We start from the raw sequence: 14,359 nt of genomic DNA, 5'->3' as shown, positions 1-14,359 counted from the left end.
ACTTTCCCCATTTTTCGCCCTTCGGATTGCCATAGTTCCTCCAGTATACATCGGATCTGAAAAATATATACATTTCCGTGATCATAGGTCCGAGTAGCATAATCCCTCATACACAACCATTCATAAATACGATTTTTAAATTTTTCGATTTTTTTCAAGGGGTACCTTGAAAATTGTAAATTTACGACTTTCCCCATTTTTCGCCCTTCGGATTGCCATAGCTCCTCCAATATACAACGGATCGGAAAAATATATACATTTCCGTGATCAGAGCTTTGAGTAGCTTAATCCCTTACACAAAACCATTCATAATTACGATTTTGAAATTTTTTAAATTTTTTCAAGGGGTACCCCTTGATAATTGTAAATTTACGACTTTTCCCATTTTTCGCCATTTTTGCCTGGTTGTTGCAGGCGATAGCTTCCAGTCCCAAGAGGAAAGTCAAGACGAATTAGAACCAAAACGTGATCTTTATTTTGTTAAACAAATGTGGGTACAATTAGGTTAGACAGTTTCCTTTCGCAATAAATTTTGGATAGTTTGTAATACATTCTAGGGCACTAGATAGCTGGCAAAGTAATTGAGAACAAAGCTAACGAGTAGCGTGCAAAGACCGCTCGCAACTAACTGAACTGGATGCTGAAATACGTCACGATAATTAGCTTGGGATCTTCGCAGAGCCGTTTGGATTGGCTGAGAACTCTATTCTAAAGCTTTTCAGTGTAGGTGTTGTGTGTGTGTTGGTGTGTGCCGTACATGAGTGAGTGTCAAGTATTTGAGTGTGTTTGTGAGCGGGTGTTTCTTACTGGCTTATGACCATGGACTTCTTTACCTTCTTCTCTTTCTTCTCATGGGTAATGGTCACTTCCTCTGGAATAAAGTCAAATAAAAAAGAAAAACATTAATTAATTAATTAATTAATAATTTAGTTGATTAATAATTTAAATGGTCTTATGTATCAATTACCTTCGAACTTGGTGGGCAGCTGCTTGATCGTCTCGATGGTCTTGAAGTTCTTCTCGCCGGGCTCAATGATCTCCTCCTCGTACTCCTCGATGATCTCCTCTTCGTCGTCCTCCTCGGGGTTGTTGCAGGGCACCGGATCGTAGACGGTCTTCTTGGCCTTCTTCACAATACCCTCAGCGGTAACAGTGGTGTAAAGGTATTCGGTGCCGCCCTCGATCTTGATGGTCTCGACGGTGGTGACGTCGCCGGGATTCTCGGAGGGCACGATCTTCTTGGTGCCCGACTCGGACTTCAACTTCTTGGAGGTGGTAACGTTCTTGTGCTTCTCGGCATCCTTGAGGGTCTTCTTGTACTGCTTAATCTCCTCCTCGGTGAGCTCCACCTCCTCCTCCTCGTAGACGGTCTTCGAGGTGGTGATGGTCTTGCCGGACTCCAGTTCCGTCGAGTAGGTGTACTCCACTCCGCCGGGCACGCGCTTCGTGGCCACAGTGGTGGTGTCGTTCTGCACAAAGTCAGCTGGCGGTGGTGGGGCAGAGGACTTGGTCTTCTTCTTCTTCTTGCCACTGTCGGTGGCAGTGGTGGAGGTGACGGCCTTGATGTTCTGCTCCTGGAGAGAGTTCTTGCGAACGGTGCGGTTGTTCTCTGTAATCTCCACATTCTGGGTGACGGACACACGGCGCTCAGTGGTGGTGGTGGTGGTCGACTTCTGGTCCTCGTAGTTCTGAACCACATTCTTCTGCTGCTTCTGGACGAGGCGGCGAGACGATTCCGTGGAATCGGTGGAGTCCACCGACGACTTCCTGGTCACGGTCTTCTTGTTCTTGTTCAGCTTGGCGGCCGTGGCGTCGTCCACCTCGGCGGGAACCGAGTCGTAGAAGGTCTTGGTGCGAGTGGCGCGGGAACCGTCCTCGTTGACCGTGGTGTAGACCTCCTCGTAGCCTCCTTCGATGGCCCGGGTCAGCATGGTGGTGCGTTCATCGATGCGGATCTCCTTGCCCAGCCGCTTCTGGATGAGCTTCTTGTTCTCCTGCTCCTTCTTCAGGTCCTCCTCACTGACGGGCTTGGGGTCCCAGAAGGTGCGGGTCTGGGTCTTGATGGTTCCATTCGGCTGGGGAATGGTGGAGATGACCTCGTAGCCGCCATCGACCACCTTGTAGGTGGTGGTGATGCCGGTGGCCTTGTCGAACTCCACCTTACCGTCCTCAATGTCGGCGGAAGTAATAAGCTCTATTGTGTGAATTTTATGGAGTGTTTAGAGTACATGTTTCTATATTTTAAGGTTTTTTATGGAAGCTGCTGGCATCCCAAGCTCTTCTTAAGAGAGTATACTTCATGTGCGTGTGTGTATTTGCATCGGGGGTTATCCAAAGCACTTGCGGATTAATTTCTAGTATTTGCTTCTCTTAGGCTACCCTATAATTCTACGATATTGCATTGGTTTCCTCCTTAAGGCAGACTGGCGATTAGTGTTAGTTAAGCGACCCTTGGATGATATTTTCAAGCTGATTAACTAAGCTTTATTTATTTTTATTAATTTCCTCTATACATTTAGACTAAATATTAAAATTTATTTTAATATTTTCTCCTAAACTATTAAAAAAAAGTATCAGAACTGTGCATTCGATTATATTTCGTTGTCATTCAAGACTTTAATGGAAGAGTTGTGAGTAAAATAATATCATAAGAACAATTTCCTTTAAGAAACAAATAAAAACGATCATGTCTGAAATGTTTCGATGAGAGTAAATTTGATTATTTTTGATAATAAATACCTTATCAAGGCTGTTTAATTGATCGTTTTTAGCTAAACCCCTAGTCACCTCATCTAAGAGCCGCTTAGTAAGCTTATTTTTTGTACAGGTCAACAGCTCGCTTCTTTGTGTTCACTTTCACTTTGTACTTTCAGCATGGGGGTCGGTCTGGGATTCGAATCAATCGCCGGATTAGACATGTACGGGTTGGGGCTCCGGGTCTGGTTTTGGTTCCAGCCGCCGGTAGCGCGCCTTAGAGCGACACGCCAGGTGTGGCAGGCAGCTGTAGTGCATCAGCAGGTTCAGTAATTGCTATTTCAGCTTGCGGCCACCTCTCTGTTTGCCGTTCTTGGAGACGTTTGAGCTTCCGCTTCCGCTTCGGTTTCCAGCTGGCAATGTGATGTGCTGCGGTTGCTGAGGTTGCTGCGGTTGGGGTTCTGGTTTCGGCTTCGGTTTCGTTTCCGGTTGCGACTCCTGACGTCTCTGTGGATTCTGTCTGGAAGTGGAGGAGGCGGCAGCAGCAGGAGCATCAGCAGCTGATGAAGCGTTAGCCGGTAATGGGTTAGGGCGTGGCTGGTCAAGCTGAGCCGGCTGAGCTGGCTCCTTCTTCTCAAGCACTTTGTTAGTGGAAGCTTTTTTCTCAACATGCGGTGGCAAGGACTGCTTCAGCTTCTCCTCGACCTCGCTCAGCAATTGTTTCTGGCTTAGTGTGTTAGCTGTATCACTACCATTATCATTATCTGGAAATGCGGTTGGTAAGGTAACGAGACGAGAGGGGTTTCTTTTAAATTCGAATCGGCCAAATAGTCAGGGGTACAGGGTGATATATAGATGCGATGGATGAAATGGTGCTGGCTACAAAAAAACTTCCCAATGGCTTAAAAGTACACAACTGAAAGAGCAATAAACGCAAGTGGAGAATTGAAGAAACATACTTAATCGAACTTAGGACTAAAATAAAAATGCACATTTAAAAACAGTGTTTCGTAAATTGAAAAGTTTGTTTGTGTTGTTGTTTTTGTTGGGACTCTTGTTTGCTGTTTCTCGAATAAATATTAAGACATTATTTCAAAAGTAAATTATAACATACATTTTAGATACAATATAGGATATAGAGAAAAGTTATTCGGCAAAACACTTGAAACAAACGTGGTACGCTCGATGTTCGAATTCGATCCGAAAGTGGGCGTACACAGATGGATGGGCGGGGCTGACACCACCACACACTGAAACACACACACACACTGACATACACACAATAAGTCTTGCCACAAAATGTTGGCAACAGTTTAGTTTTGATTTTAACTTTATTTTTTTTTTCGTAATAGTTCTTTTCTAGAGCTCTTTTTTATACACTCATTGTTGGCTTTTATTCATATGTACACAAAGTGGTGGGTCAAGGGTCAATGGGGTCAGAAGGGAAGGGGTGGGGAGAAGAATCCTTATGCTACAATGAATTTTTGATACAGATGAGCTGAAAAGTCATCATCACAAATCGGCAAATACACCAAGTGCCAAAAGTACAAAATTTTCAATTAAAATACAATGAAGTGTAAAAGTTTGTGGCCGGGGCCAAGTGTTTTCGTGTGTGTGTGTTGGGGTGCTGTAGGATTGCAGGAGGGGTTGGGTGTTGGCCCAATTGAGGCAACTGTGCCAAGTGTGTCGCAGCACACACACTCTTACTCGTACAGGCGCACTAGCTTACATCTCACGTATGTCGAGAGCAGCAGCAGCGACAGCAAAAGTTTAATTTGAAAACTTAATTAAAATTTCTGTGCGTTGGTTCGTTTTTTTCATTTTTGTTTCTTACTTATTTTTGTGCTCAGTTCTTTTGGCATAACAAGATTGCTACCATGTATGCGAATATATGTGCTGCTGCGAAATAAAAATTGCATTTATGACACTCGGAAGAATTCGTTTCTGGCCATATTTTCTGCCAAAAACCTTAAATTTCAATTAGGCGGGGGCGGGCCTTGACATTGTGTGTCTCCCAAGGGTTAAATATGTGTGTGTTTCGGGGGAGGGGATTGTGGGACTGAAGGGAGAGTGTGTGTGCTCTGTATGTGTGGGTGGGTGTACAAAAAAAATGGCAACAAAACGACGAATAACGAACGATTTGCATTTGTTTGTTCTGGTTTGCTTGTTTTTAGTATTTTTTTTGTTTTTGATATGTTTTTGTTTTTGTTTTCTAAGAGCTACCAGTTTGATCGGCATCGGGCTTCTTTTCCAGCGTCTGTGTGATCTTCTTCCAGATGTTGTCGAAGGAATCGGCGCCGGAGTAGTCGATCTGTCCGGACTCCCAGCACTGGCGGCGCATCAGGTTCTCGTAGGCCTCCTGCTCGGCGGTGCGCTGCTCGCCAATTTTCAGCTGTGACAGGGCTCCTGCCAAGCCCGCCTGAAAGTATGCAATCAAAATTAATTTCCCTGACTTTCATTTCTGGTTTCTGGGGGGTGGACTTGGTGGACTTGTAGGGGGTGTGCTGGCAGGATTCTCATGCAATTACAATTCCAAAACATATATTATAACCACATACAGACTACTAAACAGTTGGCAACATTTGTACATGTTAGTTACGGTGCACAGTGCGTATGATTAATATGACAACGGAGTGCTGCTCGAGGCATAAATCAAGTATACGACGCGTTGGCTGCTGCTGCTTACGTTGGTGCAACTGAGTGCTCCCGTCGACCTTCTGGCAGATTACTATGTGGCGGTGAAGGACAGTACAGAGGTGGAGCGTGGACATGCAACACAAGGATGAAGAGGAGGTTTCTGCTGCTGTTTGAATCTCAATATCCCAGCAATGACTTTGATGATAATGATGATGACGATGACGAGTGGACACTGGACAGTAAACGAGTTTTCCATGTTCCATTTATATGTGTGCTTGACCAGGTGGCAGGCCAACTAACAATAAATCAACAAATGCTTTTATGCTTCTATCCAGGCCACAAACAAAACGGGGACCATGAACCATGAACCTTAAACCGAGGACCAGCTACCATGAACAATGAACGATGACCAAAAGGACGCAGGACAATGAAGGAGCGACAATTCGTATGCAAAAACAGTGACTAGACGGAAACCAGAGGATTACATTATCACTATCAACTAGCACTTGCACTTCAACTTGCACTAGAACACCACTATCCGGTGATGGTTGGGTGGGAGGTTGGCTTTTGGTTGGATTTTCTACACAGAAAAAAATGCTTGGCATTCTAGGTATTTGAAATGTCCTATCCTCATTTTAGAGAAATCTATTAATCTTGAAACAATATTTTTAATACATTTTTCAACGCAAAGAATGCCACATTTTTTTCTGTGTATCTTGGCCAGGACTAGATTGATTGCCTTTACCTCAGGCGCCGTTTTGGCTGCGACTTCCTGCTCTTGTTGGTGGTTTGTCGCATTTTCTACTGTCTGACTATGCACGGAATGATGTGGCGTGGGCGTGGACGAGGGCGTGGGCGTGGGCGTAGGCGTGGGCATGGGCGTGGCAGTGGCAGAGGCAGTGGCATTGGGCATGGCAGAGTCAGAGGCTAAGGCATGTTCGGGTGGTGGTGGGTGGTTCAGCTCATTGCTATTCACATCTACGGATGCAGAGTCTTCTTTGGCATTGGCAGTGGAGGATTGAGTTTGAGGAGGATTCGGTGGAGGTGGTGTTGGCTGTGATGGTGGGTGGCATGCATCGTCATTGTGCCACTCAGTGGCACTTTCATAGGCATTCGCATTTGCATGGGCATGGCCATCGTCATGGTTCTGGCTGGGATTGTGCTGCTCGTGCTCGTCCGTATGCCGCTGCTCCTTCTCCAGATTCTCATAGTAATCTGCCCAAGGATCGCGGAACTGGCGCTCGTGCAACAGGTGGTGGTGCAGCCGCTGCTGCTGGTAGTACTCGTGCTGCTGCCGCTGCTCGTAGTCCTGATCTAGCCATTGCTCGTCGGCGGCATAGTCGCTTGGCGAGTGCGTTAGGTTCAAGCAGAGGCACTGACACGATGTTAGATATTGGTTTATTTACACAGGCAGTCCGGAGATTATATTATGGCAAGATATACAATTTACAGAATGCGCAAACATGGGAGGAGAGCCAGCGAAGAAAATAAGAAGTAAATGAAAGTAAATCAAGTTGATCAAAATAAAGGTTGATTGCAAAAGAAATCCCCGAACAGGACGAACAGAAAGGACAGGGTGTGTGTGTGTGTGTTTGTGTGTGCAGTTGTGGGTGGGTGGGTGTCTGTGTGTTGGTTATGGGACATATCCAATGATTCAAGAGAAATTCCCTCCATCAACCCCCTCCCAGCCCACCGATTTTCGATTTGAATCATTTCCATCTATCTATGGCGTAAACTGAAACATTTCCTTGGCACTTGGCCAAATCGATGCAAATTAGAAAAACAGAAAGAAAGTGAACACTAAGACAAGAACACACACACACACGGGACACACACACACACAGTGAGAGTTGGACAAATATTACAAAAAAATACAAAAGAAATAAATTAAATAGAACAGATAGCCCCCCCAATTGAGAAACAGTCCATATGTCTGTCGGTGGGGCCACTACCAAAGAAAAAAAAAAGAGGTTACTCTGGGGCGTGGCGGCTAATTGGGGAAAAATCAACAGAAAATGGCAATTCGAAATGAAAACTAAAAAACAATACAAAAAAGTGAAAAGAACAGAGAAGGTGCGGGTATTTAAATTAGAAAACAGGGGGAGGGAGGCGGCGCCGAAATGAAACGATAACGAGGTCAGCTATTGGCGAAGAATAGCAAATAGTTCGGATTTGGATCGGGGGTTTGTTGGCTTGGGTTATTTACTTGGCGCACAGAAAGATGGATAAATAAATAGATAAATATTTGAGTTATAATTAAGATATTTACACTGCGGGTGCTCAAGGTCTCTACTTGGTGGGAGATTGGTGGGTGCTAGGCGAGATCTATCTGCTTACCTCTGAAGCGATCTCTGGTTCACTCGCCGCAGTTCCTGGCGTTTGCTGGCGGTTTTCAATATTTGTTTCGTTTAGCGGGTTAATAAACGAAGAAGCAGAAGGGGATATATTGGGGAGGCGCGAGCAAAACAAGTACATGGGGTTAAACAATAAAATTCTTAGATTAGCTTTAGTATTGAGTTCAAGATAACGAGCGATACGGGTTCAGTCTGGTTCGGAGGCTTGTAAACGGCTGTAAATAGTTCGCTAGGTGGGAGACAGTTCGTCCATAAATCACTTACCATATCGGTGGACAGGGACTGGATCACGTTATCACAGAAGATGTTCCACCACAGCTGGATCAGATCCTGGGCGTGGGCATAATCGGACGAAACGGTGGCGGTCTTCGTCTCCGAGTTGAACTGAATCAGCCAGGGCTTCAGTTTGCCGGCGAAATGCAAAATCTTAATCTTATCTCTGAACCTGTAATGCAACATTATCTCCGCATTAAGTCCTGCCTTCTGGGCCTCGTTATCTTATAGTTAGAAACTTACTGTTTGAAGGCGGGCAGATAGCAGTAGGAGGCATAGGCCGTCACATTGTAAACAAATGGCAAATGCTTCTTGATGTCCGCCGTCGCCCAGTCGGCAAAGAACTGATTCAGCAGGCCCTGGTCGCCGCCATCGAAGCTGCCGTTCTTGACGGCGAACTCTGTGATCTGGCCGAAGGTCTCCACGCTGGGTCTGAACACAAACACGCCGGAGTTGAAGCAGTCCGGCCAGCTAACATCCGGAGCAGCCGACAGTTCCTCGCGCTCGAACAGTTCATCGCAGTTTTGCAAGACCAGGGTGTCCGCATCCAGGAAGACGCACTTCTCGAACTGGACCAGGCGCCAGCAGTGGAGCTTTGTGAAGGTCACACCCAGTTCGGGGCGGGCGAGGAGCGCCAGGTTGGCGGCGTCCTGTGAGTCCAGCACATTGACCTCTTGTACAACGTTGTACACGTCCTTTAGTCTGTCGCGCATCGCCTCCGAAACGGTGGGCGTGACCAAAACGGCCAGCTGGTGGGCGGTGCCGGCCCTTTTCAGGGAGTGGGCCAACACCAAGGCACCCAGTGAGTACGTGTCATTTGTCGTCAGCGTCACCCAAGCGAACTCTATTTTACAAAAAGGGGAATAGATGCAAAATAACACTTTTATAGATACACAGATACACATGGCTAGAGATAGAGATACAGATACAAGTTGCAGTTACAGTTACATTGCACGTTTCACTGCAGCAGCTGGCAAAGAAATTCGCTTCGTATTTTATTAGTTTCGGTTTCAGCAAAGAACAGCATCGTAGTTATGGATTAAAAATAAACAACTATCTGTCGGGTTTCCCGCATGAAATTCAATAGATACATATGTACAGTTCTGGTTCAGAATCTGGTGTGGTGTGTGCGTCAGCAAGTGGCAAGTGGGCGGGGCACGCGGCACGCGGCACCCACATGCATCCAAATTTCATTTGCTTTGTTAGAGCGGAAAAAAAAGAATTGCAAAAACTGGCAGCAGAAAAAAATGAAAATCATAAAGAATTGGCAGAATCGGGCGGAGCATATTTCAGGCGAGTCGAAACGAGCAATTAGAATTTTGCGTAGTTGGCATTTATTTGGGCGAAAGCTATAGATAATTATTCATGGCGCTGGCTCGATATGTAGTGTGCATGTTTATGGGGCGATTATGGGATTTTTTGGGGCAGATGCCGCGCACGGTGGGGAATTAGTTTAGACTAGTTTAGATTATACAGAAAACAGTTGCAGTCTCTCTATTCAGTCTAGTCTTTATGGTTTAATCGAAAATACTCTCCCCTAGTCTTAGTAATCCATGCAATGGTCGGTCTAGTTGGAAAATTAAAAAATCATTAGAGTTAAGATAGAGATAACATAAAGGTCGTTTTTTATTTCCAATTTTGATTATTGACAAGTAAATCGAATTTTGAACATTGTGATTATTGGGGTATTAATGCTACGATATCAGAGGACAACAGCTGTAGATATATACAAGGTTGTGGGTGTGTGTGTGTATATATTCTTTGTACAATTCGTTGAACTAACTTTAGTCGGGTTAAGTTTCAGATTGGTTGGTTGTTTGGTTTTAGAGAAGCGAACTGAAAGGTATTGTCAAAGCAAGGATACAACAAGTAGGTGGATTACAACAACTACCTTCTGGCTGCTATGGACACGGATACGGATGTGCGGTTTCAGATACAGATACTGATACAGCATACTGATGGATGCTGCTGCACAGCGGGCTAATGCTGAGCTTTAGCTGATCTTGGTTGGGATTGAGTTCAGATTGCTTTTGTATCCTCCTATGTACACCTCTAATGCTTGTGTGTGTGTGGTTGGCATGGGTGTTTGGGTCTGTGTGTATGTGTGGTATGTGTTTGTTGGCGGGTGAGATATATGCGACTTCAGCTCACAGATACTTTCTTTTCTAGTGTGTGTGCATGAAATGAATCGTTGTGCCTAAAATAAAAATGAAATCATTTACTTTCGCCGACACTAGAATGGATTTTAATAACTTCTGACTTACCGGATGTGTGCAAAAAATGACAATAAAGACAATTTTCACAAAACAATAAAACTTATGGCGTGGAAAACGATCAACGATCAAAAGGAATCTCACACAGACGTCATAAATTTGTGGCGATTTAAACAAAATAAAATAAACAACACTCGGTCCAAAAATAACCTCTCTCAACACAACTGTTGAAATTGTCAAAACGAAGCGTTCGCGACACTTTCCTTAAAATATGCTTAGCACCTAAACTTAACAATAAATAAATTAGCAACATGTGTGACAGCTAATTTTGGGGAAAACACTACTTGAAATTGTTTGCAGTGTTCAAAGAGAGCTTCAGGCGATGGAAAAGCTCCACCGGGTTCTCTTAAATCCTGGCTTCTCTTCTGGCTTCTGGAGCGGCGTTTGCGCCCTGGCTATACGTATGCCCTGAGCACAATAAAGCTGATAAAGCGCCCCGTCAAAGCAATGCCGAAAAAGGTCGTGGCTGGAGCTTTCGGGTCTGGGTCAAGTGACTCGAATGAGCGCCCATTGGAGCGTGCTGGGCCCAGATCAGATTAACGCCAGACCATCCATGAATGGGGTCAGCAATTAGATGAATGGGGGATGTCGGCGGGACCTTGAGGGTGTGGGCCTCTGGTCGGCATCCGGAAACCCGTTTGTCAGGGTCCCCATTAAAGCGTCGCCAACAGTCTGCAGCCGGCAAATTAGCAGCCAAGTATGCACAGTCTTCTGCCGCTAATGCCAATCCTTACAGGCTAGTTATATGTATTTAATTTTCAAAATATTTCTATTTCTAGATCGTGAGCCATTGCGTCTTATAGCTATTGTTTATTAGGAAAATATATCTAGCCAGCAGCGTGATGAGACATTTGACAGACTAATCCATGGGCTTTAAGTACCCTTTCAGTCAAAATTGTGATGAATTTTTTTAATTTTATGGCCACCTTATGGTAGGACGTAAATAATTTCTTAACAAGGCTATTTAAGAAATATTTTTAAAGAAGTCTGGGGTCTAGATTTCCCCATTTTACCAAACAGGTTGCTAATTTCGAAAATATATAGGACCAAAAATATTGCTACTTATAGGCAATTTAAGACAAAAAGTATAACTTCAAAAAAATCATGCTTCTACCATTATCTTGAAAAGTATCTTTTCGAAACTCCACTGTATTGGGAATGCATAATACTGCAGGAAAGGAGAAAAAAATAAATGGGGAGCCAAGGCGACACCAACGCACAAATTGGCGAGTGCAGGGCGAGGAACAAGTTCTGCGGGAAATCTTTAGCCGGCCGCCCGATGTGTATACGAGTATCTTATAGATGCTGTGTATCCGAAAGAGCAGGCCACTAAAAATAGCCCCGCAAATGTGAAGTGAAATAAAATGAGACTGTCTGCTGGTAGGCGATGCATTGGATCGGTACAGGCACCGCAGCAATTTTAGAAATTGAATCACATGGAGGGAGATATGGGATGGGGGATGGAATGGGACCCATGCCTGTTGCTGGGTTGTCAAACCGCTGGAGATCCCTGCGGGCTAAGAACTCAAGGCAAAGGCACTCACAGCTGCCGTGGTTGATGATTAATGCGGGCATAAATCCGTGCAGATTTAATGGATTTTCTGGGCCGACATTGTATCTCCCACACAGCCTGAGAAATGTGAAATCATTTCGGCCCTGAAATCGGGGAGGAGTCATGTTTGAAATGCAATTTATTAAATCAGAATCCAAAGGTAAAAATCACTTCAATTAGGGGACTTTTATTTAGAGCTTATGATAATGGAATTTCGTAAAAAACATCTAGAAATTTTAATATTTAAATTTCATTTTCCGAAAATAAACATTTCTAAACATTTCTTTCTCTGCAGATTTCAGTGGGCGACACAAAGAATGTTCTCGGGCGTGGAAAACTTTTCGAAAAATTGTATTTTCGAACACAGAAACTTGTTAACGGCTGTCGCCAGCCATAATTCCAACCCATACGTATACCCGGCGCTATAAATAGACCGACATCTATAAATTATATAGAATATCGCGTATAGTATTCAGTTATGGGTATAGAACGTATGTAGTATAGAGTGTGCATCAAACATGATCGTTGGACGTCAGAAAGTCAGCGTGTGAAAATGCCAAGGCGAAATGCATCCCATTAATGCTAATCTCAATGGGCCAAAGATGCGGAAATAGCTCGGCTGATAACGCTGATAACAGCGCTAATGGCGCTACGTTCGCCGTCAAAGGGCCAGGTACAAAGCGCAACGGTGAGGGGGCAGCGAAGTCGAATCACAACAAAATGGAGCTCCTCCCCCCGAGTCTCCCCCCGTCGTTCATTTAACCAAACATAACGGTGAAGGAGGCGCTCTCTTACTCTCGTAGTTTCGCTCTCCCCCGTTCGATTCGCAGGCGCTCTTCGAAGCTCACATAACGTGTGTTATCAGCAGTTTCGTGCACATACTTTTCATAAACAAACAAATATGCCCAATGCGTTTTTTTTTTTACAAATAGAGGAACATTTTAGTGCTTGGCATTGGTCGAGGAGGGGAGGGCGGCACCGTGGGGACGGGGATGGGCGACGGGAGAGCGGAACGGGCAGGCGAATGCTATTGAAGGTCAGTAAAGGTCGTAGTGGCCACACACCGCCGCTCTATGCTCGATTTTGAAATAAGAACTTTGCGCTTATCACTCGGTTATAGAAAATAACTCCCAAAGCGAATGTTATGTGATGTGAGGATGCGGATAGTGGGTCTGAAAAATTCGATTATTAGCTGGAATAACGCCAAAGGAGCTTTAACTTAGGGCAGGCTTTCTCCTTGGGCCTTTAGCCATGCATACACACACACACGCCGTCTCTTTTCTTTACTTTTCTTTTCTTTTATTCTTTTGATTTAATTTTTTTGCTGGCGCTTGCAGTTTGCTTTCATTTCATTTAATCCCAACTTACTGCTCATTTTGTTAGGTTTTAGAGTGTCTGTGTTTTATTAAAAGGTTAACTCGATATTAAAGCACACGCGGGTGGGTTTCCGGTGGGTGGTACGTGGTACGTGATACGTGGGGGGTGGGCGTGCCCGTTGAGCTTTCACAAAAACTGAAATTCGACGAGAGCGAGAGGCGATGCGATGCGCCTTCCACGAGCAATGACGAGAATCTGAAGCCTCAACTCGAATGCCGTGGGCATAAATGCTACTATGCCGTGCGGTGCCAAATGCCACTTCTGAGACGTCGGCAGAGCCCACAAATGCCGGTGGGAGATGTGAGATGTGGCATACGGGCGTATTTCTGTATGTGTGTGTGTGTTTGTCTATCAGCGAGGAGGAAGGCGCCAAAGGAAAAGTATTTTGCATTCCGCTTGCTTGGATTTCATTTCTGCCTCTTCTTGCCGGCTATTGCTGGACCGGCTATAAGCGGAAGAACGATGATGAGAGAGAGCCAGAGAGAGCGCAAAGGTGCGAATATAGGTGCCAAAGCAAACTCTGATTGGGGCAGGTGAGCGGAGAATTTCAAAAGAGCTCTTAAGAGAAAAGCAGGGTTGCCGATCGTGCCAGAACATAAACAAGTTCTTCAATCTTGACAAAATTGTAAATACCCAACCATTATCTACGATTTAAATCTAAAAATAATTGACCCGTTGCCCGCGTTTAAAATTTTGAAACTTATTTAGTGGTAATTTAATAGCTCGATCAAAATCTTTTGATCTTTTTATCGTTTTGTTTTGTCAAATAATAATTAAGCTCATTTAATAACGTCCTTTTGATTTTAAGCTAAAGGAGCTCCATTTCCGGGATTTTGGTTTCCTGTTGCATACTTATGGGGTGTCTTTGAAATAGGCACCATAATCTTAAAAGACTAAGCAATTTCATTCTTTTTGAAGTCCCAGACCTTTAATAAGAGAAAATTAAACACATTATGAACTATTCTATTTAATAGTGCCGAAATAAAACAATATTTATTTACTCTTTAATGGCTCCCAGCAGTTGCAAATGGCCGCTTATGAATTTATCGATAAAAAACTATCAACGCTCAAACAAGTGTTGATAAACGCAAGATTCACCAACACTTACAAATGGCCGCCAATTCAAAAAGAATACTAAAAAATACTGTACGCTGGGGAAGTCTACTTCAAATAAAATAAAGAAAACACTTTTAATTTTA

At 44.3% G+C, this 14,359-nt stretch overlaps 2 protein-coding genes across 6 annotated transcripts; both read right to left on the bottom strand.

Annotated features, from left to right (window-relative positions):
• Positions 1–452: 452 nt before the first annotated feature.
• On the bottom strand, positions 453–13,290 carry LOC108118869 (uncharacterized protein DDB_G0280579). Its single transcript, XM_017231794.3, has 3 exons — positions 13,152–13,290; positions 968–2,194; positions 453–871 (listed from the first exon to the last, which is right to left on the bottom strand). Exons 1-3 carry the CDS (start codon positions 13,156–13,158, stop codon positions 804–806), a joined length of 1,302 nt encoding a protein of 433 aa, XP_017087283.1. The 5' UTR covers positions 13,159–13,290; the 3' UTR covers positions 453–803.
• On the bottom strand, positions 3,688–13,294 carry Gyg (glycogenin 1). 5 transcript variants are annotated; one of them, XM_017231789.3, is made up of 6 exons: positions 13,152–13,294; positions 8,202–8,802; positions 7,950–8,130; positions 7,669–7,713; positions 6,077–6,706; positions 3,688–5,113 (listed from the first exon to the last, which is right to left on the bottom strand). In XM_017231789.3, the coding sequence occupies exons 1-6, from the start codon at positions 13,156–13,158 to the stop codon at positions 4,907–4,909; spliced, it is 1,671 nt and encodes a 556-aa protein (XP_017087278.2). In that variant the 5' UTR covers positions 13,159–13,294; the 3' UTR covers positions 3,688–4,906. The 5 variants fall into 5 exon arrangements, with proteins under 5 accessions (XP_017087278.2, XP_017087281.1, XP_017087279.2 ...); XM_017231792.3 differs by lacking the exon at positions 6,077–6,706; XM_017231790.3 differs by lacking the exon at positions 7,669–7,713.
• Positions 13,295–14,359: the final 1,065 nt, after the last annotated feature.

Source organism: Drosophila bipectinata, chromosome 2R (assembly GCF_030179905.1).
Source record: "Drosophila bipectinata strain 14024-0381.07 chromosome 2R, DbipHiC1v2, whole genome shotgun sequence".
NCBI classification, from domain to species: Eukaryota; Metazoa; Arthropoda; class Insecta; order Diptera; family Drosophilidae; genus Drosophila; species Drosophila bipectinata.
The sequence above is the reverse complement of the archived record's forward strand: the minus strand, read 5'-3'. Positions and strand labels throughout refer to the sequence as shown.

Coding starts and splice junctions, on each gene's coding strand:
- Gyg (XM_017231789.3), bottom strand. Junction 7,714..7,949: donor AGTCCCTGTCCACCGATATG/GTAAGTGATTTA, acceptor GAAAACCGCCAG/CAAACGCCAGGAACTGCGGC. Junction 5,114..6,076: donor CAGCCAAAACGGCGCCTGAG/GTAAAGGCAATC, acceptor GCATACTTTCAG/GCGGGCTTGGCAGGAGCCCT.
- LOC108118869 (XM_017231794.3), bottom strand. Junction 872..967: donor GCTGCCCACCAAGTTCGAAG/GTAATTGATACA, acceptor ACTTTATTCCAG/AGGAAGTGACCATTACCCAT.